This window comes from Rhinopithecus bieti, unplaced genomic scaffold (genome assembly GCF_001698545.2).
Source record: "Rhinopithecus bieti isolate Rb0 unplaced genomic scaffold, ASM169854v2 scaffold_25304, whole genome shotgun sequence".
NCBI lineage: Eukaryota > Metazoa > Chordata > Mammalia > Primates > Cercopithecidae > Rhinopithecus > Rhinopithecus bieti.
Genome location: NW_016811568.1, coordinates 756279 through 778752, shown reverse-complemented (window position 1 = coordinate 778752; position 22474 = coordinate 756279). Strand labels below are relative to the sequence as shown.

General features: G+C 55.3%; 1 protein-coding gene across 1 annotated transcript in view; it reads left to right on the top strand.

Moving 5' to 3' along the window:
• Nucleotides 1-22474, top strand: part of NFAM1 (NFAT activating protein with ITAM motif 1) — a 50083-nt gene that overhangs the window by 14416 nt on the left and 13193 nt on the right. The window contains exons 2-4 of the mRNA XM_017894134.1: nt 6815-7144; nt 9133-9245; nt 21004-21102. Coding sequence (XP_017749623.1) covers nt 6815-7144; nt 9133-9245; nt 21004-21102 — 542 coding nt within the window. The remainder of the gene's footprint in view (nt 1-6814; nt 7145-9132; nt 9246-21003; nt 21103-22474) is intronic.

Below are 22474 nucleotides of genomic sequence, written 5' to 3'. Positions count from 1 at the left end.
TCAGAACCCCTTAAGGTTGGCATCGTTGCTCTCCCTGTGTTGTGGGGAGATGCTGAGGTCACAGAAGTAAAGCCACCTTCCCAAGTTGCACAGCCTTGAAGTGGCAGAGCCAGGAGCCACATCCAGGCCTGTTGCCTCCAGAACCTGGGCTTTTCCCAAACGCCCCCGCTCACCGCCCCTATTTCTGGCCAGGCCCAAGACTTCCTCACAGTGTGGGAGGGACTTCCCTGGAGCTGCAGAGAAGTGAGGGATGGAGGGTGTGTCACCCCCGAAAACACAGTCTCCTATAAAGTGGGGTGGGCAGACTGAGCAGGGATCCGCGGCGCTGCCCAGATGAGATGTCTGTGCTTGCAGTTGTGTGGGGGTGGGGAGGCACAGGAGAGGAGCTAAAGACTCAAAACAAACAGCCAAGCCCGGGGGCGGGGCCCTCCCAGACACAACCTGTGGCAACCCTGCCTCTGATAGCCTTGCTGCCCTCCTGCTTGACCCTTCCTCCCCCATGGTCCTCAGTATAGGTGCCCTCTCCCCTCTCCCTGCACCATCCTGTCCACATTCACCAGGCTCAAGATGCTCCTGTTCAGGAAACTCCCCCTGGGCCAAACCCTCCCTGCCCCTGCAGACTTCCCTCCTGGCAGGGCAGGCCAGGTGCAGAGTTCAGGTCTTCACCCACCCCTCCGTGCCGTCTCCGTGCCCCAACTCTGCCCTCCCTGAGCCTCAGGGGTGCTCCTTGCAGCCACCTCCAGGCCTTGCTCTCCACCGGGTGAATCTCAAATCCTCCTAAATTCTCTAAATGGAAGAGATCAAATCCATTCCCTGCACAGAAAACACCTGGGGCTCCTTCAGACGTTTCCTCCCTGCGCCCCAGGACCTGTTCCAGCTCTGCCTGCCCCAGATCCCATGGGACCTGGAGAATGACCAGAAAAGCAGCTGGGAGCGGCTCCTGGGCCCTCCAGACCCCTTGGTGTCGGGGGATTTCTCCCAGCAAAACTCAGCTCCTCTGGTCACTCTAAGTCAGAGTTCTATGGTCACCGAAAGTCACAAATGCGTCCCAGTTCTTCACATCTCTAACCCTGTGTAACAGACAAAACTTCAAACTCTAAGGCTGACGTGGTTCCCCAGGCCACCCGGTGCCTGTGTGAGGGTGAGGGGCGAGGTCCCTCTGCTCTTTCGCACCCAGACCCCCTCCTTATCCGTCCCCACCAGTCAACCTGGGTGGAGGCAGAAAAGACCTGCCTTGTCAGGTGCCGGGGAGGCTGGCCCTGGGCTCTGGGTGCTTGCAGTGTTGGCGTGGAGTCCCTTGAGGGCCCCACAGAAGTAGGGGAGTGCTAAGTGGAATTCTGTGACTCTCACTCCTCAGCCCCCAGGAGTCTGGTATCCACCCTGGTCTTCCTTGCCAAGCCGTGGGCCCCTCTAGGCAGCTGCATGAGCCGGTCTAGGAGGACACTCAGCCAGCTCACTGCCCCGACCCATGTTATCCCATGGGGATACACTGCCTTTGGCAGCAAAGGGACAAACCATGATGCAGGCACACCACGCCCTGGCATGAGATAGACAGCGGCTTAGTGCCCTCACTCAGGGGATACTGCTCCAGCTCAGCCAGGGTCCCACTAAAGCCCCTCTCAACCTGGGGTGAGAAGCAGGCACCCCCAGGGCAGGCCAGATGCCCTGCAGCTCTTCCCAGCCCCCTCTACACCCACCCTCTCTGACCCCTGTGGTCTCCATGTGATCTTGGAGCCAAGTGGCCCCTTGTTGGCCATCTGGTGGTGAAAATTTGTGACGCCCACTAGGGTTCTGCCAAACCTCTTGTTAGCATCTGATGGCTACTGTGCCCAGTGCCACCATGAGCACCCCCTGCCATATCTGATGGCAGCTTCCCAGCCCGGGTGCTGGCTCTTCTTCCTCAACACAGCCAGACCACCTGGGGTCCAAAGCCTGGCCCCACCACTCATGAACTCTGTGGCTTTGGGCCTCTAAGGTCCTCTGGTTTTTTGGTTTTGGTTTTGAGATGGGGTTTCACTATGTTCTCAGGCTGGTCTCAAACTCCTGGGCTCAAGCGATCCTCCTGCTTCGACTTCCTGAGTAGCTGGAACTACAGGTGTGCACCACCACTCCCAGCTAGACCCGCTACAGAATGCGGTTGCAATAGTTGCCTCATAGGATCGTCATGGTGTTTAATTGACATAGGACCTGTGTCACACCAAGCCAGGTTACAATTTCTGTATTTTATCTTTTCCTTCTGTCTGTGGGCTCCTGCTTCCAGGTCATGAACGGCCTCTAGACTCCCGGGCCACCAACCCTGCACCCCACCCGCATCCCAGGCAAACTCAATGCTCCCCATAGCAGCCCTTCTGCCCCAGGCTCCTTCAGCTCCTTCCCTGTTGGACTGGGGATGTTGCCAGGACAGGAGCCCCTCCTGGTCTGGGGCAGGGCCTGTGACCTAACCAGTACCCCTTCAATGTTTGTGGGAGGCACAGAAAGATGACAGCTGAAAAGAATTTGTGGACTTGGAACTGACCGTGAAACCTATCAGCACTGTGCCTTCACAGGGGGCCGCTTCTAGTCAGCAGCCAACTAGGGCCTGGACCTCTACCGCCTGCACCCGTGAAGGGGCCTCTGGGAGGCTCCAGGAGATGGGGTGGGAGCTGGGCAGCTGCAGGGATCCGGCTCTGGGGTGCTGATGCCCCATTGAAAGGAAGGTACAGGGGAGATGGTGAGCTATATCCGCAGGCCAGAACCCGAGGCCTTGGCTGCAACTGCAGCCCTCCTCTACTCCCCCGGGTTTTTTGACCTGATATCTCCAGACTGGCTGTTGTTATTGACTGAGCTCATGAGACACGGCTTCCTCTCTTTACTTTTGGAGACAGCAGTTTCATCAGAGGTCTGAGGTTCTTGCTTCAAAGCCTCTCCTTGCTGTGGCAGACCTGAGTCAGAGCCATGCATTGTCATGAGCCTAACCCAGTGACCTTAAAGAAACGAATCCCAAAAGAACATAGAACAGTGGATGTCTGTTTTTATAGATTTCCCTGGAATTGTAAAGATCGGCTTAATTGCAGTAGCAGAGTTCATCATTTTCTAGGATACCTCAGACAGGGAGAATTTTTAAAGACAGTTGGTCTGAAGTCTTCCTGCCCAGGACAAACAGGAAGGTTTCGTGGTGCTGACAGTGTCTGTGTCCTCCCCCTGGAGTGGCCTCTTAGATACACTGTGAGGAGGAGCAGGAGGCCCCGGGTGAGGAGATGGAGGTCACAGGTCGAGGAGGGCCACAGGGTAGGTGCATAGAGCAGGCAGTGGCCTGTGAGTGCTGTGCGGGACTGCTGGGCAGGGTCAGTGGTGATGTCATTTGTGGTTCACCCTACCCCTCTTGTCTCTAAAAAAAATTTTTTTAATCAAAAATATATTGATGCCCAGGCTGGCCTTGATCTCCAGGCCTCAAGAGGTCCTTCTGCTTTGGTTCCTGAGTAGCTGGGATTACAGGCATGTGCCACCATCCCCAGCCCACCTGGGACCCTGGGGACGATGTAACGGCCCCCACCTCTATACGTCTACCCCCTGCCACATCTCGGATAAGTCCCTGCCCTGAAGCAAGGCTCTTAGTTTTTTGACAAAACTAATGTAATGTTATCATTAAACAGCAGCAATCCTGCAGTAGAGTCCAGAGTTACAAAGCCCAGGGTAAAATCCCTCCTGCTCCATCCACCAGAGGGAAGCTCTGGAGGGGGCCTGGGTGCCAGCTCCCTGGAATGACATTTCACAAGTGAGCCTCGTTATATCAATTACAAGTCGAACCCACTGTGACTGCCAGACATGTGAGTCGATTTCCTGGAACTGTCAGTGACTTTAGTTCTTTGAGGGAGGGAGTGTCTCTTTTTTTTTTTTTTTTTGAGTTGGAGTCTTGCTCTGTCACTCAGGCTGGAGTACAGTGGCGCAATCTTGGCTCACTGCAACCTCTACCTCCCAGGTTCAAGCGATTTTCCTGCCTCAGCGTCCCGAGTACCTGGGATTACAGGTGCCCACCACTACACCTGGCTAGTTTGAGACGGAGTCTCCCTCTGTTGCCCAGACTGGAGTGCAGTGGCTGGATCTCAGCTCACTGCAAGCTCCTCCTCCCGTGGTTCACGCCATTCTCCTGCCTCAGTCCTCTCCGAGTAGCTGGGACTACAGGCGCTCCTAACTCGCACCGGCTAGTTTTTTTTTTTTTTTTTTGTATTTTTTAGTAGAGACAGGGTTCACCATGTTAGCCAGCGGATGGTCTCGATCTCTGAGCCTCGTGATCTGCCCGCCTCGCCTCCAAAAGTGCTGGGATTACAGGCATGAGCACCGCGCCCAGCCCCAGTTTTTGTAAGTTTTGTATTTTTAGTAGAGACGGGGTTTCGCCACGTTGGCCAGGCTGGTCTCAAACTCCTGACCTCAAGAGATCTGCCCACCTAGGCTTCCCAAAGTGGTGGGATTATGGGCATGAGCCACCAGGCCTGGCCAAATTTTTGTTGTTGTTGTTGTTATACAAATGAGGGCTTTCTGTGTTGTCCAGGCTGGTCTCGAGTGCCTGGCCTTGCCTCCTTATGCAACAGGACAACAGGCCTGAGCCACCACAGCTCTCGATGTTTTGTTTTGTTTTGTTTTTTTTGTATTTTTACTAGAGGCGGGGTTTCACCATGTTAGCCAGGCTGGTCTCGAACTCCTGGCCTCAAGCAATCCACCCACCTCGGCCTCTCAAAGTGCTGGGATTACAGGCATGAGCCACCCTGCCCAGCCTAGGGGTGTCTCTTTAGTGGCTCAACAGGAAGCTCAAAATATGAGCGCAGCCGGAGTTTTGAGGGATTAACTGAAGCTCAGGGCCAACTCCATCTCTGTTCCTGCATCTTCCAGAAGGCTGGCCTCCCTTTGGGACCCCCTTCCCAGAGCTGTGGCTCACAGCTGAACTGAAGAGACCTGGGAAGAGATCAGCCTGGCCTCACTCCAGCTCCACACCACAGGCGGAGTCTACGCCTCACTTTCCCCAACAAAATAAATCTTGCGGCTCCTCTGAGCATCTCAAACACACGATCTTCTCCGGATTAACAACCCGGCCTGCATGTTCTTGGCTGCTGGCTGCCGACCTCAATTTAGAACTGTCTGCTGCTCAGCTGCTGGAGAAGGAGGGGCCTGGAGAACCCAGGAGCGCTAAAACCCAGGGGCCTACGCAGCTGAAGTCTGGGGCAGGGGATGGCTGCTGCCCCCAGCCCAGGATCCAAACAGCATCTCAGACGCCTGCAACAGGGGTTAGAGGCCCCCCAGGCAGGGCTGCTGCTTTGGCATTTTCAAACTGTTTTCTGAGGTGCCTCTGATGAGTGGGGGGAGGGGTGGCTCCTGCAAAATTGGCTTTGTCATAGTCATTGACATCATGATCACAGCCGAAATGGCCCCACGTGGAGCACCTCTGTGTTGTTGGAAAAACGGCTGTTAGGATGTTGCCTGTTATACTATATAAAAAGCTGACAAATCCTCTCCGAACCCAGAGTCCAGGAGAGGTTTGTGTCTCCCACCGCCTGCTTGCCTCCTTACTTTGGCACAGGGAGAACTGTGGGCAGACCTGCCTCCCTCTCTGTCTACCACCAGGAAACGCTTGGGTTTCTTTATTTTGTTTTCCTGCCTCCTTCTTTATTTCTCATCCATCACCAGCTTTCTGTCTTCTCAGGCCTGTGCTTGGATCCCAGGTGGCCTCTTGACATTTGGGAAGAAGAGGGGTTGGGAGTGCAGGCTCTGGTGTCCCCCAGCCCTGGATGGGATTGTAGCTCTACTCTCTACCTGCTGAGGGATCCAGAGCTAAGTGCTTCAACTCCCTGACCCTCAGACTCTTCCTCTTTATAAAACAGGGGCTCTCACTTTGCCTTGGGGTGTATTAGGAGAGGTAGAGTGGTGTGTGTAATATGCTTGGCACAACTCCGGCACACAGCAAGTGCAGGAGAGGCAGGGGCTGCACCTGCGGAGGTAAGTGCACAGGAGGCAAGAGACTTGTCTTTCTTTTTTTTTTTTTAGACAGACTCTTGCTCTTGTTGTTTTTTTTTGTTTTTTTTTTTTGAGACAGAGTCTCGCTCTGTCGCCCAGGCTGGAGTGCAGTGGTGCGATCTCGGCTCACTGCAAGCTCCGCCTCCCGGGTTTACGCCATTCTCCTGCCTCAGCCTCCCGAGTAGCTGGGACTACAGGTGCCCGCCATCTCGCCCGGCTAGTTTTTTGTATTTTTTAGTAGAGACGGGGTTTCATCGTATTAGCCAGGATGGTCTCGATCTCCTGACCTCGTGATCCACCCGTCTCGGCCTCCCAAAGTGCTGGGATTACAGGCTTGAGCCAGTGCGCCCGGCCAACTCTTGCTCTTGTTGCCCAGGCTGGAGTGCAGGGGCACGATCTCTGCTCACTGCAACCTTAGCCTCCCAGGTTCAACCAATTATCCTGCCTCAGTCTTCCGAGTAGCTGGGATTACAGGCATACACTACCACGCCTGGCTAATCTTTGTATTTTTAATAGAGACGGGTTTTGCCATGTTGGCCAGGCTGATCTTGAACTCCTGACCTCAGGTGATCAGCCCACCCCAGCCTCCCAAAGTTTTGGGATTATGGGCATAAAAAAATTAGCCCGGCTAATTTTTGTATTTTTAGTAGAGATGGGGTTCACCATGTTGGCCAGGCTAGTCTGAAACTCCTGACCTCAGGGGATCCGCCTGCCTCAGCCTCCCAAAGTGTTGGAATTACAGGCGTGAGCCACCCACTTAACAGGCAAGTGGGTGGGACTGAGGCAGCCTCAAGTGACCTGTCGCTCTCTGCCTTTGCTTCCCCTCCAGGAGGACAGTCAGTAACCCACACCGGCCTGCCCATCATGGCCTCCCTGGCCAACACAGCTGTCTCCTTCAGCTGCAGGATCACCTACCCGTACACCCCCCAATTCAAGGTTTTCACAGTCAACTACTTTTATGAAGATCTCCAGGGACAGAGGAGCCCTGAGAAGCCGACCTACTGCCACCCTGTACTGGGCACAGAGAACCAGACCCACACCCTGGACTGCCAGGTCATCCTTGTGTTGCCGGGTGCGTCAGCCACTGGCACCTACTACTGCTCTGTCCACTGGCCACACGCCACGGTGAGCGGCAGTGGCACCTTCATCCTGGTCAGAGGTGAGGCTTCCTCTGTGGCTCTCCTGGGGCAAAGGACCTAGAGGTTTCAACCGGCAGTTTGGGACTCCAGATCGGAAATAGAGAATGGGGCCAGGCGCGGTGGCTCACACCTGTAATCCCAGCACTTTGGGAGGCCGAGGCAGGTGGACCACCTGAAGTCAGGAGTTCGAGACCAGCCTGGCCAACATGGTGAAACCCCGTCTCTACTAAAAACACAAAAATTAGCTGGGTGTGGTGGCGGGCACCTGTAATCCCAGCTACTCAGGAGGCTGAAGCATGAGAATCGCTTGAACCTGGCATGGGAAGTTGCAGTGAGCCTAGATTGCACCATTGCACTCCAGCCTGGGTGACAAGAGCAAAACTCCGTCTCAAAANCGGAAGCATGAGAATCGCTTGAACCTGGCATGGGAAGTTGCAGTGAGCCTAGATTGCACCATTGCACTCCAGCCTGGGTGACAAGAGCAAAACTCCGTCTCAAAAAAAAAAAAAAAAAAAAGGGAAATAGAGAATGGTTTGCCTTGTCTGCCAGCATTGGCAAAGCAGGCAGAGCCACTTCAGGGAGCTGTGGCCTGTGGCTGTGCCATAGCTCCACCTGGGTGTGGAAAGGGCAGGGCCTGGCATGCACATCTGCCCCTAAACGCCACCGGCAGGTGACCTGAAAGAGCTCACTTGGACCCTTGATCTCAGTGTGCCATGGGCATCATGGTGGGGGAACTTCTGCAGAACTCAGTATGTGCATGTATGTATTTGTGGGGGCCTCGTTTATGTGAGCACTTGGCTAATGCATAATACACCTTTCCAGGGCAGAGTTTAGTTTTCATCACATTCTCTCTGTTTTTTTTTTTTTTTTTTTTTTTTTTTTTTTTTTTTTTTTTTTGAGACGGAGTCGCCCAGGCTGAAATGCAGTGGTGCAATCTTGGCTCACTGCAATCTCTGCCTCCCGGGTTCAAGCGATTCTCATGCCTCGGCCTCCCAAGTACCTGGGATTACAGGTGTGCACCACCACATCTGGCTAATTTTTGTGTTTTTAGTAGAGACAGGGTTTCGCCATGTTGGCCAGGCTGGTCTCGAACTCCTGACCTCAAGTGATCCGCCCGCCTCGGCCTCCAAAAGTGTTGGAATTACAGGCGTGAGCCACCACACCCAGCCAGGTTTCATCACATTCTCAAAGGAGTGATGATCCCAAAAGTTTTGAGTGAGCCCATCACCAAAGCCCTGATTCTCTGACCTACCTCTGCGATCCCGTAGAAGGAGCTGGGGGCTTCGGAATTCCATAGACCTGGGTTTGAACCTCTGTCCTGCTGCTTGCCCAGTGTGATCTTGGGCCTGGTCTTCGTGATGATCCTCTGCCTTCCAAGGACTTGGATGAGGTTGAAGGAGATGGTGCCCATGTGGGCTGGTGGCTGACGATAGGCAGTGTTGGCGAAATCATGCTCATGTGCCTGGCACGTGGTTGGCACTCCGTGTGTTTTTGCCAGCCAGATGGATGGATGGGGTGAGGGGAAGGAGAAATGAATGCCAGCAGGAGGGACCGGGGGATGGCTTGGTAGTGGGGAGGTCTGGGCCTCACCTAGCCTGGGTGCAGCCCCCTGTCAGTCCCAGTATAAACCCGCCTCCTTCAGCTCTAGCCACATCCACCCATATTATCACCACCTCCCACAGGGAAAACAAGAGGCCCTAAGAGGAGAGACATCTTGCTCAGGACCCTACAAGCAGCCTTCAGGGGAACCAGGTCACTGGGGCAGGGGCACCAGAAGAGCAAATGTGGTGGTTCCTGTCCTTACAGAGAATTAAGGCAGTGAACATGAAAAGGAGCGAGGGCGACAATGAAGTCCTGAGGCCTGGCTCCCAGGGGGCCTAGTGGGGTGTGGAGTGTGTTGGCGGGGGAGCATTGAAAACAGGGTCCTGAGTGAGGGAGAACATCATGTGTGTGTGCCCCGCTTTCTCCTGGGTCACTGACCCCTCTGCTCCCTTGCCCTTTCTCCTAGACGCAGGGTACCGAGAGCCCCCGCAGAGCCCCCAGAAGTGCCTGCTCTTGGGCTTCACCAGCCTCCTGAGTGTCCTGAGTGTTGTGGGCACGGCCCTGCTACTCTGGAAGAAGGTACGGGCTCAATGCTCACAGCCACGCAGCCCCTCCACCCGACACACCACGGACTGGGGGTGCTTCCCGGGGGCAGGCAGGCTGCTGGCCTGCCCTCTGCAGGGCGTTTGGTGGGTCCTGGTGAGAGCACATCCACATCTGTAACAGGTGGCCTTCATGGCCCCTTGCACCGGGGCTGGGGGCACCCCTCCTGTGCCGTTCCCTGTGCTGCCGCGGGGCGCCTTTTGATCTCTTTGCAAGAAGCCAGGGCTCTGCAGGCTTTCCCCAGTCCTGGGTCCCTCTGAGAACTTGAGAAAGGCCGCAGGCCCTCCTGCCTACCATTTCTAGCTTGGCAGATTAGGGAATCCCTGCTCAGGTTTTCTTGATCCCAACAAGCTGGAAGGGATGAAGGGGCTACCAGTAGCCACTCGCACAGGTGCTCTCCCACTCACCCTCCCACACACCCTCCCAAACACCCTCCCACATGCCCTCCCACACAGCCTCCGGCAACCCTCCCACATGCCCTCCCACACACCGTCCACCATAGTTCCATGAGGAGGTTTTTTCCCATTTCACAGCTCTGGAAGGTCAGGCTCAGAGACGTGATTTGCCCAGGGTCGCATAGTTAAGTGTACAGCAGTCAGGGCTAGAGTGCAGGATGGGGCGGCTTGGTCCGTCTCCTCACCTGGACAGTTCCTGCTCACACTGTGGGTGGCACCTGCCTGGGGAGAGAGCCTCTCTGCTGGGGATCCCCTCGTGTTCATCATCTCCCAGCCCTATGGATTCCTGTTCGATGCCGGCCCACCTTCCCTGCCTGGCAGCAAGTGCCAGGAGGCCAGAGGCCGAGGCAGTCTTGTTCAGGGGCTCCATGCCCAGCACATGGCGGTGCTCAGGCAACCTGCTAAGTGAAAGGATGCTGTGCCCGGCGGGTACCAGGTTCTCCCAGGCTCAGGGTGCAAAGGTGATGGGTCAGGGCTCCTCAGAGGCTGCTGTTAGCAGCTCAGGCTACTGCTCCACCCTCTGGGGACCTTCGGGGCCAAGCCTAGGAGCAGCTGAGTCAGCGACAGCCCTGGGTGTGAGGGGAGAGCACTGGCACCATCACCAGGGTTTCCCTGGGTCAAAAAAGGCTGAGCCCCTGCATCCAAAGGCCGAGACCCTACCCACACCCAGAGAAGAGCTCTCTTCCACTGCAGTTTATGTGTTCATTCATTCAACAAACACTGAGCACCTACAACATTCCAAGCCCTGTTCTAGGCACCAGGGATACAGCAATGACCAAACTGAAATCAAGAAATGTCTGTCTGAGGCCGAGCGCGTGGCTCATGCCTGTAATCTCAGCACTTTGGAGGCCAAGGTGGGCGGATCACTTGAGGTCAGGAGTTCGAGACCAGCCTGGCCAGCATGGCAAAATCCCATCTCTACTAAAAATACAAAAATTAGCTGGGTGTGTTGGCAGGTGCCTGTAATCTCAGAGGTGGAGGGAGGAGAATTGCTTGAACCTGGTAGGCAGAGGTTGTAGTGCGATTACTGTACTGCACTTGAGCCTGGGTGACAGAGCAAGACTAAGTCTCAAAAAAAAAAAAAAAAAAAAAAAGAGAGAAATCTCTGTTTGCCAGGTATGGTGGCTCACACCTGTAATTCCAGCACTGTAGAAGACTGAGCCAGAAGGATTTCCTGAGCTTAAGAGTTCAATATCAGCGTGGGTAACATAGACCCCATCTCTACAAAACATTTTTAAAAATTAGCCAGGTATGGTGGCGTGCACCTGTGGTCCTGGCTACTTGGAAGGCTGAGGTGGAGGGATCACTTGAGCCCAGGAGGTCGAAACTGCAATGAGCTGTGATCACACCACTGCACTCCAGCCTGAGCGACAGAGGGAGACTATCTCAATAAAGAAAGAGGCCAGGTGGATGTGGTGGCTCACGCCTGTAACCCCAGCACTTTGGGAGGTCAAGGTGGGTGGTTCACCTGAGGTCAGGAGTTGGAGACCAGCCTGACTCACGTGGTGAAACCCTGTCTCTACTAAAAATACAAAAACATTAGCCAGGCGTGGTGGTGGGCACCTGTAATCCCAGCTACTTGGGAGGCTGAAGTGGGAGAATGGCTTGAACTCGGGAGGCGGAGGTTGCAGTGAGCTGAGATCACGTCAGTGTACTCCAGCCTGGGCGACAGAGCAAGACTCTGTCTCAAAAAAAAGAAAGAAAAAAAGAAGGAAGGAGGGAAGGAAGGAGCGAGCGGGACGGGAAGGAAGGGAGGGAGGAGGGAAGGAGGAAGGAAGGAATTGTCCGGAAGGAAGGAAGCGGAGGAGGAAGGTGACAGGAAGCGGTGCTCATGGCTGTAATCCCGCACTTTTGGGAGGCCGAGGCAGGTGGATCACCTGAGGCCAGGAGTTCAAGACTAGCTTGGCCAACATAGCAAAACCCCGTCTCTACTGAAAATATAAAAATTAGCTGGGCATCGTGGTGCGTGCCTGTCATCCCAGCTACTCGGGAGACTGAGGCAGGAGAACAGCTTGAACCCAGGAGGCAGAGATTGCAGTGAGTTCAGATAGCACCACTGCACTCTAGCCCCTGGGCGACAGAGCAAGACTCCATCTTAAAAAAAAAAAGGAAGGGCTGGGTGCGGTGGCTCATATCTTTAATCCCAGCACTTTGGGAGGGCGAGGCAGGCAGATCACAAGGTCAGGAGATCGAGACCATCCTGGCTAACACGGTGAAACCCTGTCTCTACTAAAAATAAAAAAAATTAGCCAGGTGTGGTGGTCATGCGCTTGTAGTCCCACTTACTTAGAAGGCTGAGGCAAGATAATTGCCTGAACCTGGGAGGCAGAGCTTGCGGTGAGCTGAGATCGTACCACTGCACTCTAGCCTGGGTGACAGAGTGAGACTCTGTCTTTAAAAAAAAAAAAAAAAAAGGAAAAATAAAAGAAAGGAAATCTGTTTTCATTAAATTGATATTCCTGTTGAGGCGAGACAGACGATGAACCACCCGGTGAGTAGGTCGTATATCTCAGATGCGATAAGTGTTGGGGGAAACTCAGCAATATGAAGGGGGTCAGTACGGGAATGGAGAAGTACCTGGAATGAAGGAGGCAGTTGCACATCAGGGCTGGGCTTGTCCAGCGGGAGAACAGTGGGTGTAGGTGCTCTGAGGCAGGAGCAGGCATGGGATGTCCCAGGAGCCGCAGGGGGGGCCCATGTGGCTGGTGTAGCCTGAGCTCACGGAACGTAGAGGGATAGGAAGTGGAAGCAGATGCACCAAGGTAGGGGGCATTGAAAGGACTTTAGCCCTTACTCTATGTGAGACAAGGGAGGGGGTGGGATCAGACCTAGATTCTGATGGACCCTCTGTCTGCGTGAGGGACACCCGGTGAGGAGCTACTGCAAAGTCCAGGCAGAGGTGACAGGAGCCGGGGCCAGGGTGGCCTCAGGGAAGTGGTGAGCAAAGCAGGTGAAAGCCTAGAAGCGGACCCAGAGGGACTCCGGGAACGGTTTGCTCTGTTCCCTCCAGGAGAAGGCCTGAGCCTGGGGGTGTTTGGATCTGGGCCTGCTGGGCAGGTGTCAGGTGAGCTGTGGACTGGAAGAGCAGGCGAGGAAGCTGAAGGTCAGAGCGTGACTGAGCCAGAGCAAGTGGCAGGCCTTAGTTTCCCATCCTTGTCTTAAGGCTGGGGGTGTCATTGCTTTTCCAAGAAGGCTCTGAGATGCTAAAAGAGCATGAGCTTGGCCCCTTTCACCCCCAGGAGCCCTGCGGGCTGCATTTCCTGCCTTCCGTGAGCCGGTGTCTAAGTCAGGGTCTCAGCTGTGAAGCTGGCTCCCCTCCTTCCTGTGGGTCTGACACTGGCGTGAATGTTCCTACTCTGACGTTGCCCTGTTGAGGAGCTTCAGGGTGAAGTGAGCCACAGGCCCTGGGTGCCACTGTGAAGTCCAGGAGGGCTCTGTGCTTGGCCTTGACTCCAGCCCAGCCAGCGGGACGAGCTGAGCCGGGAAGACTCAAGACGGGTGGGAAACACTTCCTTCAGCTTCCATGAACCCAGGGTTAGGATGGAGACCCGCCGGCTTCAGGCCGCCTCCCTCCCCAAGTCAGCACGTGTGTGCAACTGCCATGTGCCCAGCCTGGGCCTTTCTTGCACACCCCTGACTCTCGCCCTCAATATATTCCCTCCCTCCCTCCTTCTGCTTTTCCCATGATGATAGCAAGTAGGGTATCTCTCAATTTATTCACTACTGAGCAGCCCCCAGGCACTCAAAATGAGGCCAGGGGAGGAGCTGGGGCGTGGACACAGAAACTGGGCTTCAGGCACAGGTGATGAGGGACTCCCCCCCGCCTGCAGACCCCCACCCAGGCTTACAGGAGTGACCCGCACAAGTGCCCTCTGTGTACACGAAGCACAGTGGGCAAGGGGCAGAGTGGGGCCAAGTGAGATCTTAACCCTGAGCCCCCCACTTGCTGAGCAACTCCAGCTCCTGCCCTACAAAGATGAGACCGGACCATAGGGACTGGATCACAGTATCAGTAAAGGAGGGAGCAAAGCTCAGACCCCTGGCCTTGAGTTCTGGTCCCAGCTCCCTCCCATCCAGGATGGCCTCAGTGACTCCTGCCTTCCTCTTCCTCCTCCTCCTCTCACCACCCTGCCTGTGCTTCCAGAAATGTCTGCAAAGTGTCTCGTGTGTGCCATCACTAGGCTAAGTGCCAACAGGGTGAAAGCAAGTCCTCTTGTCAAGTTTGGACCCTCTCTGAGCCTCAGTTTCTTCCTCTAGAAATGGGTATAAGGATAGACCCTGCCCACCAAGTGAACGTGGAAGGAGATTCCACATTTTTTTTTGAAATGGAGTTTCACTTTGCCTAGGCTGGAGTATGATGGTGCAATCTCGACTCACTGCAACCTCTGTCTCTCAGATTCAAGTGATTCTCCTGCCTCAGCCTCCCAGGTAGCTAGGATTACAGACGTGCGACACCACGCTCGGCTAATTTTGTATTTTTAGTAGAGACAGGGTTTCACCATGTTGGCCAGGTGGTTTTCAAACTCGTAACCTCAGGTGGTCTGCAGGAGAGCACTTCTGAGGCACCAGTTGGGTGCCTGACACACAGTAGAAGCTTCCTGCTGCCCACACACCCTCTGTACCTGGGGAGGACAGCTGATGTGAGAGCCTGGGCTGGTAGGGAAAGAGAACCCGGAGGCCAGAGCAGCTGCTGTGTTTGCATTGCTAAAGCAGCCCTGGGAGCCCCAGGTTCACTGTTGATGCCCCGATGGCAGTGGCAGGATGGGGTATGGAGACAGTCCAGGAGAAAGAGGTTCCCTCCAGGCACAGAGGGCCCAGGAGCACCTGCGGTGGTGGATAAATGAATTGAAGCTGGAGACTACCAACCAGAAGTGGCAGAGGGTGGACCCAAACCGCAGCTGGCAGCTTTGGGGACAGTGAGGACAAAGACAGAGCAGAGTGTGCAAACCCACTGGGGTGAGTCTAGAAGAATGGCATTGCCTCCCAGGGGCAGTGCCTGCACCTGAATTCTGCAAAGGCCAGGCAGGAAGGGCACGGAGCTCACACCTCCCGGGAAGATGAGAGCTGGAAGGTGGCAAGAACTGAAGATGCATCAAGTCTGCCCGGAGGGGCTGGGGCGGGAGGGATGGGGGTGGAGCCCAGGAAGGGATGACCCGCAGGTGGCACAGTCAGCCCTGCCCGCAGGCCCTTCAACAGCAGAGGCCTCCCAGGCCCTCCTTGTTCTCTGTGTTCCAGCACCTGGGAGGCCTCCCAGAGATCTCCTCCTTTGCTTTCTGGACCCAGCTCCCATGTTCCCAGCTCAGAGAGGCCCTCCCTGACCCCATGGCATCTTCCCTGACACCTCCCTTGCCTCTGCCCTTATCATCTGCAGGTCCCCTGAGCTTACTCTGTTTCTTCCTCAAGGCCAGCTCTATGAGGCCAGGTACCTCTCAGCCTGTTACCTACCCAAGCCCCAGCCTCTAGCACAGGGCCCCCCACATAGACCCTCAATAAGCATCTGCTGAAGGCTTACCATTTATAGTGCCGTTTCACACCTATCATTAAATGCATTCATTCAGGCTGGGCGCGGTGGCTCATGTCTGTAATCCCAGCAGTTTGGGAGGCCCAGGTGGGCTGATTGCCTGAAGTTGGGAGTTCAAGACCAGGCTGACCAGCATGGCAAACCCCTAACTCTACTAAAAATACAAAAATTAGCTGGGTGCAGTAGCGCATGTCTATAATCCCAGCTACTCAGGAGACTGAGGCACAAGAATCGCTTGAGTCTGAGAGGCGGAGGTTGCAATGAGCCGAGATTGCACCATTGCAATCCAGCCTGGGCGACAGAGCGAGACTCTGTCTCAAACAAACAAAAAATTCATTCATTCATTCCTTAAATTGATGTTAGCTGAGTATCTACTATGTGTCAGGCCCTGTACAGAGGCTGGGAACACAGCAAGCTAAACTCTCAGTCGGCTAGGGAGATCAGCTGTTATGCTGTCATGACCTGTTCTGGCAGAAAGTAAGTAGAAATCAGCAGGGCTTAAAAGCACAGACTTGGGCCTTTGTTCAGTTGCAGTTCTACCACTTACCAATTTCTCCAAGCTGGGGCTGGGTGCCCTGGGCTTCAGTTTCCCCAATGGGGATGCCAAACAGAGGAGCTGTGTCATGGGGCCGTAGAAGGCACAGAGGGGTGTGTGGGTCTGAGGCGCTTTGAGTACCAGGAGAGGTCTCTCTCTCGAGAAGGCAGCGGTCACCATGATTTCTGCCGTGAGAGCAGGTTTGGGGGCTCCTGCCTGGCTTGAGGGGTCAAAGAGGTCTTCCCAGAGCAGGCGCCCCTGGCAGCTGGCCCGTCCCCATCTTCAACCTCTCACGGCGTCGGACACAGCAGGCCTCCCACCTCACAGCACACTCCTCTTGGTTCCAGTATGCCATGCCCTCCTGGTTCTGTCCCACCCCATGGGCAGCTTTGCTGGGTCACCCCCTTCTTGGTGACATCTAAATTCTGGCACATCCCGGGCCCCTTCCTCCGAGCCCTTCCACTCTCTGTCTGTGCTCCTGCGGTGAAAGTTCTGCTCTGCGGGCGGCAGTCCCCGTCCACAGATGCTGCTGCTCAGATCCCTCCCAAAGCTCCAGACCACGGTCCACAGCCCCACGTGAGAGCCTGAGGGCACCACCACCTCATGCGTCCAGAGCAGTGCTCCTCAGTCCCCAAGTCCTCTGCGTCCCAGCACATGTGCTCCAGATGCCCAGGCCCAAGCCTTGGAGTTGTGCTAGGCTCTTCCGTCTCCCCACATCCGTCCCTCAGCAAGCCCTGCACTCAATCTGTCCCAGAGCCAGCCCCTTCTCTGGGGCTTCCAAGGCGTCCCACGCTCAGGGCTCCATCACCCTCTCCTGCAATATGGGTCTCTGCTGTCACGCCCTGGCTTCTGTTACACGCTGGCTTCTGTCTTTATGCTGTCTGTCCTGCCAAAGCACAGCCCCTGCAGTGGGGGGGACTTAGTGTCCCCAGCGCCTGGGGGAGCCTGGCATGCAGGGCGTGCTTGTGGAAGGAATGACAGGATAAATGCACGCGAGGACCTGGAAGATAAGGCAGAAGTGGCCAGGGTGTGAGGTGGCAAAGCCACATATCGCTCCCATTTTACAGAGGAGGACACTGAGGCCCAACAGGCTTCCTGAGCTGCTAATGGCAGCACCCCTGGTGTGCAGAGCTGGATCTCAGCCCAGGCCTGGTGACTCCCTGTCCCACCACCATCTAGCAGGGAGGGGAGACTTGGGCCACAGAGAGCTGGGCACAGTGTGAGAACCCACGCTACAGATTCATCTGAAAATCACAGTTGAAAGGGCAAATGTTGGCCCCGAGGACAGAGCGCTTGGTGGGCAGGGATGGGCAGGGATGGGCAGGGATGGGCAGGGAGCAAAGCAGCCCCATCCCCTACAACTCACACGTAGTACAACGTGAGTTTTCAAGAAGGCTCCCTTACCATCCTGGCTAACACACGGTGAAAACCCGTCTCTACCAAAAATACAAAAAAATTAGCCAGGCGAGGTGGCGGGCGCCTGTGGTCCCAGCTACTCGGGAGGCTTAGGCAGGAGAATGGCGTGAACCCAGAAGGCGGAGCTTGCAGTGAGCCGAGATCGCGCCGCTGTACTCCAGCCTGGGTGACAGAGCGAGACTCCGTCAAAAAAAAAAAAAAAAAAAGAAGGCTCCCTCTCTGCTCCACTGGACCCCTTGCCCTGGCCCAGCCTCCCCAGCACCCCCAGAAGGCCTCTCTCCTGGAGATCCTGCCTCCTCCACTTGCCAGCCCCAACCTGCAGTCCACCCCGCATCTGTGGCAGCGGAGGGAGGTTTATACAATGTAACTGTGGCCACTTCCCTGCCCTGGTGGCCCACAATGCCCTCCGGGTAAACACCATGGCATTTGGCCTTTCATGGCCCCACTCGTGCCGGCCTGTGGCTCATCTCCTCCTTTCTGTCTAACTGTCCATTCTTCTGTGCGTCTGTGACACTCCTGCCCCCGAGCTGTTCGCAATGCATAAGACACTTTCTCGGACCGGGAGAACTTTGAAATTCCTCCCGCGTCTTCAGAAGACAGCACAAGATGGCCCTGAGACGTCTGCTTCAGTCCCCTGCAGACTTGGGGCTCCTTCCTGGGACCTCGCAGTGGAACTCACTTCTCTGACAACCCCATCAGTCTCACTAACAGAGCCTCGAGGCCAGGTGTGGGTCTTGCTTACCAGGGGGTCCTCCATACCCAGCCCAGGTCCAGCACGTAGGAGGGCCAGGGAGAGACACCAACAGCTACTTGAGCTCCAGCAGGTCCAAAGATCTGAGCCCAGGTCAGCCTCCCGGGAGGGCCACTGTCCATGAGTTCACATCCTCAGTCCTGGCGGTGTCCAGGCCGGCCGGCTCAGCGAGGAGACAAACACTAGGTCCCCAGCTGCCTTGACAAGAGGAAGAGCCGAGGTGCACTGGGGTGGACCACAGCCTCTGACTGTGACGGTGCCCTCAAGAAGCAGGTGGTGCAGGGGAGGCGGCCCTGGATTTGAGCACACATATCTGGGTTTGATCCAAGAACAGCCTTTTACCAGCTGGACAAGCCTCAACTTCCCCTTCTGTTTTGTTTTGTTTTGTTTGGTTTTGGAGATGGAGTCTCACTGTTTTTGCCCAGGCTGGAGTGCAGTGGCGCAATCTCAGCTAACTGCAACCTCTACCTCCACTTGAGGTTTAAGCAATTCTCTTGCCTCAGCCTCCTGAGTAGCTGGGATTGATTACAGGCGCTCACCACCATACATGGCTAATTTTTGTATTTTTAGTAGGGATGGGGTTTCACTATGTTGGCCAGGCTGGTCTCAAACTCCTGACCTCAGGTGATCCGCCCACCTTGGCTTCCCAAAGTGCTGGGATTACAGACGTGAACCACCGCACCGGGCCCCCTGTCTGTTAAACGGGCCATTCCATGTCCACCTCCTCTGGCTGTTATGAGAATTAAATGAAAATAAGGACAAGTCCCAGCAAACTTCGTAAACTATCAAGTGCTACACAGACGCCAGCACTTCTCTGTGTCTGTGAGGCTTACACGTTCTAACTAAGCAGAGCAGTGAAAACTCCAGCTCCTGTCTCGTCAATATCTTGGTGAAACACAGATCTGGATTCAAATCAAATCTTGCCTCTGCCACTTCCTGGTTGCGGGGCCTCAGCAAGTCACCTGCCCTGTCTCAGCCTTCACGCCCTCATGTACAGAACAGAGAGGGTGGAAAGATTCACCTGTGGTTTGCGGAGGGCGTGTGAGAGAAGGCAGGTCAGGTGTTGAGAGCCCTACCTGGTTCCATGCTCTGAGCCATTATGAGCTGTGATTGGGGGTGGTGCCGGCTTCTGCCTGCCAGTTAAGTAGCTCTCAACAGCTAATCCCGCAGTAAATGGGCTGGGGTTTGGCAGGAGGCCAGGGTTTTTAATTAGCTTCTGCCCTGAGATGAGGCAGTTGTGGCTCTACTGTCAACAGTGGCAGTGTGGTGCCTGCAATGAGGGGGGATGTCCAGGCCATCTCCCTCTGCCTCTGGAGGGCCGCCTGTACCACCTCCTGACTCTCCCAGCCTTCATCTTCCCAGCAGGCCCAACCCAGCCTCTACTGTGACCAGCGGGAGCTTTCTCCAGCACAGTTCTGACCCTGGTGTTCCCACTTCCAGTCCTCAGATGTTTCCTATGCTCTTCACACAGACTGCATTGCCACGCCATGCCTGCACCTCCCAGGCAGGGTTCCCTCTCCGGTCACACACTGATCTCTCTCTCTCTCTCTGTTTTTTTTTTTTTTGGTTTTTTGTTTTTTTTTTTTTGAGACGGGATCTCGCTCTGTCACCCAGGCTGGAGTGCAATGGTGTGATCTCGACTCACTGCAACCTCTGCCCCCTGGGTTCAAGCGATTCTCCTGCCTCACCCTCCTGAGTAGCTGGGATTACAGGCACCCACCACCACACCTGGCTCAAGTTTATAGTTTTAGTAGAGATGGGGTTTTGCCATATTGGCCAGGCTGGTCTCAAACTCCTCATCTCAGGTGATCCACCCGACTCAGCCTCCGAGTCCCAAAGTGCTGGGATTATAGGCATGAGCCACCGCGCCCAGCCTATGCTGGTCTTCTCCAAGTGCCTCGAGACCTCCAGGCCTTGGCACATGCTGTTCCCTCTACCTGGGGCTCCCTCCTCCCTCTCTTGCTAAATGAACTTCTTGCCCTCGGGATTTCACCTTCAATATCGCTTCTGCCCGGTGGGGCATTGGTTTCCTCCTCATGTGCCAGAGGCTCTGTGCCTGGCGGTCAACCCACATACCAGGTTTTGGCAAAACTACTGGTTCATCCTCCATCTTTTCACTGGTCCCTAAACTCCAGGAGGGGAGGGACGGTGCCTACCTCCTCACACTGCCTGGCTTGCCAGGGCTATCAAGTGTGTGTTGGTTGACCGAGGGCCTTGTAAGCACCACCTCCTAAGCACCAGGCACCGACTCCCTGTGCCCTCCTTGTATCTTTGCAACAACCTCACAAAGGAGGGTTATTGCTGAAGAAACCAAGACCCATGGCCGGGCGCGGTGGCTCACGCCTGTAATCCCAGCACTTTGGGAGGCCAAGGTGGGCGGATCACAAGGTCAAGAGATCGAGACCATCCTGGGCAACATGGTGAAACCCCATCTCTACTAAAAATACAAAATTAGCCAGGCATGGTGGCGCGCGTCTATATTTCCAGGTACTGGGGAGGCTGAAGCAGGAGAATCGCTTGAACCCAGGAAGTGGAGGTTGTAGTGAGCTGAGCGCACCATTGCACTCCAGCCTGGGTGACAGAGCAAGACTTCCATCTCAAAATAGTAATAATAATAATAATAATAAATTAATTAAAAAAGAAACCAAGGCCCAGAGAAGGGAAGTGGCTCTCTCAAGGCCAGAGCCAGTGACAGCAGAGCAGGACTGGACACGGGACCTGGCTGGCGCCACTAGGGGTCCACCCACAGCTGCTGGCTCGGTCCCTGGGGCCCTGCCCTACTGGCACTGGGCCCAGTAGCTTGTGTCCCTACCAGCCAGGTGCTCTGTCCAGGGACACCTCGTGTGGGCCTTTTCCATTTCCTGTGTCTCCAGGTGCAGGAATGGCCTGATGCAGGTCTTATAGGCATTTGCCATGTTGAGGGTGAGTGGGAGGGACTGAGTGACGAATCTCTGTGTGACCTCGTGACAATCTGCCATCCTTTCCCCTGGTGGGATCTGTGAGAGGAGGAAGATGAGAGCCACTCTTCCCTGGCCCTGACTCCTTTCTCCCTACAGAAGCAGATGCGGGGTCCAGGGATGGACCCCACCAGGAAGTGCCCAGATCCAAGATCTGCCAGCAGCCCCAAGCAGCCTCCTTCAGAATCCGTCTACACAGTGAGTCCCGGCGCCCCGCTCCCTCCACTTCTCTCAGGCCTGAGGCAGGGTCTGTCTTGTACCAGGGTCTGTCTGGCTCAGTCTTGTACCAGCTGTGTGACCTCTCCTAGCCTCAAGTTCCTCATCTGTAAAACGGGGACAATTCTCACCTCATGGAATTTCTATGAAGCTGAAAAGAGATGACACGTGCGGGGCCCCTGGAAGGCATATGAATGTCAGGTGCCCCCCATACCCTGTTCCCCTCCTTGGCACAGCCACTCATTCTGGGACAAGGGGTAGTGAGGGCACAGGTTGGTGAGGAATGAAGGAAACTCCTTCATCTGACCAAACAGCCGTTACCACTTCCTCCTGTTTTTATTGCACAAACAACAAAAAATCACAAAAAGAGGAAGAGGTCAGGCGCCATCCCACGCCCTTAACACATCAGTGATTTTTAATTATTTGCTCTCCCTCCCCTCCTAGCACATGCAGACATTGTCTTACATGGTCACAGTCACAGCAGAGGCACGCGTTGGGACCCTGTTTGTTCCACTCTCTGCTGTGTCATAGGCATTTTCCAAAACAATCTTCCTGGAGATGTGGGTGCATCTTCAGGAAGTGGACGGTAGGTGCAGTGTAGGGGCCGAGGAGGCCAGGCCACCCCAGCCCGGCCAACCAGCCAGCATGCAGCCCTCTGCCCAGTGGCTGGGGCCTGGGAGGGCTGGGAACACTCTTTTTGCTATGTTCCTTTCAACTCCACAAGCAACATATGCTCCAAGTAGAGCAAGTGAAGAACAAATGCCACCCAGTGCCAGCTGGGGTCCCCATCCCGTGAGATCTGGCACCACCAGGTGGGCTTCCCACTCCACGCCTGGAAGGCACACAGCCCTTCTGGGGCCCTGCAGGTTCCCCAGGTGCACGCTCCCTAGGTGCACACTCCCTAGGTGCACGCTCCCTAGGTGCACGCTCCCTGGTTGTGTTGGCGCTTGGATTCTGCTCGTACGTGCTGCCATTTCTGTTCCCACAACATCGACTCACTCTCATAACGCCACAAAATGCCACACAGAGGACGTCCAGGATATGGCCTTGTCTGCTGAGGATGGGGCAGGTGGCAGCGAGGCCAAGGAAATGTCCCTGTGGGGCAGTGCCAACAGTCCCAAGTGAAATGTGATGGTTCTCAAAGGGCTTTCAGCTTCCCCATCCCGGGGAGTTTCCATCAGCCACGGCTTTGCATGCGGCCGGAGACTTCCTCATACTCTCTCCTGTCTCCCAGCATCTCATAGTGGTATTTTCCCTACCAGGGATTCTGGTGTCAACTGTTAGATGAAAATATTTCTCTCTCTCCCTCTCACTCTCACTTTCCCTCTCCCCCAACATACACATATGTGAGATA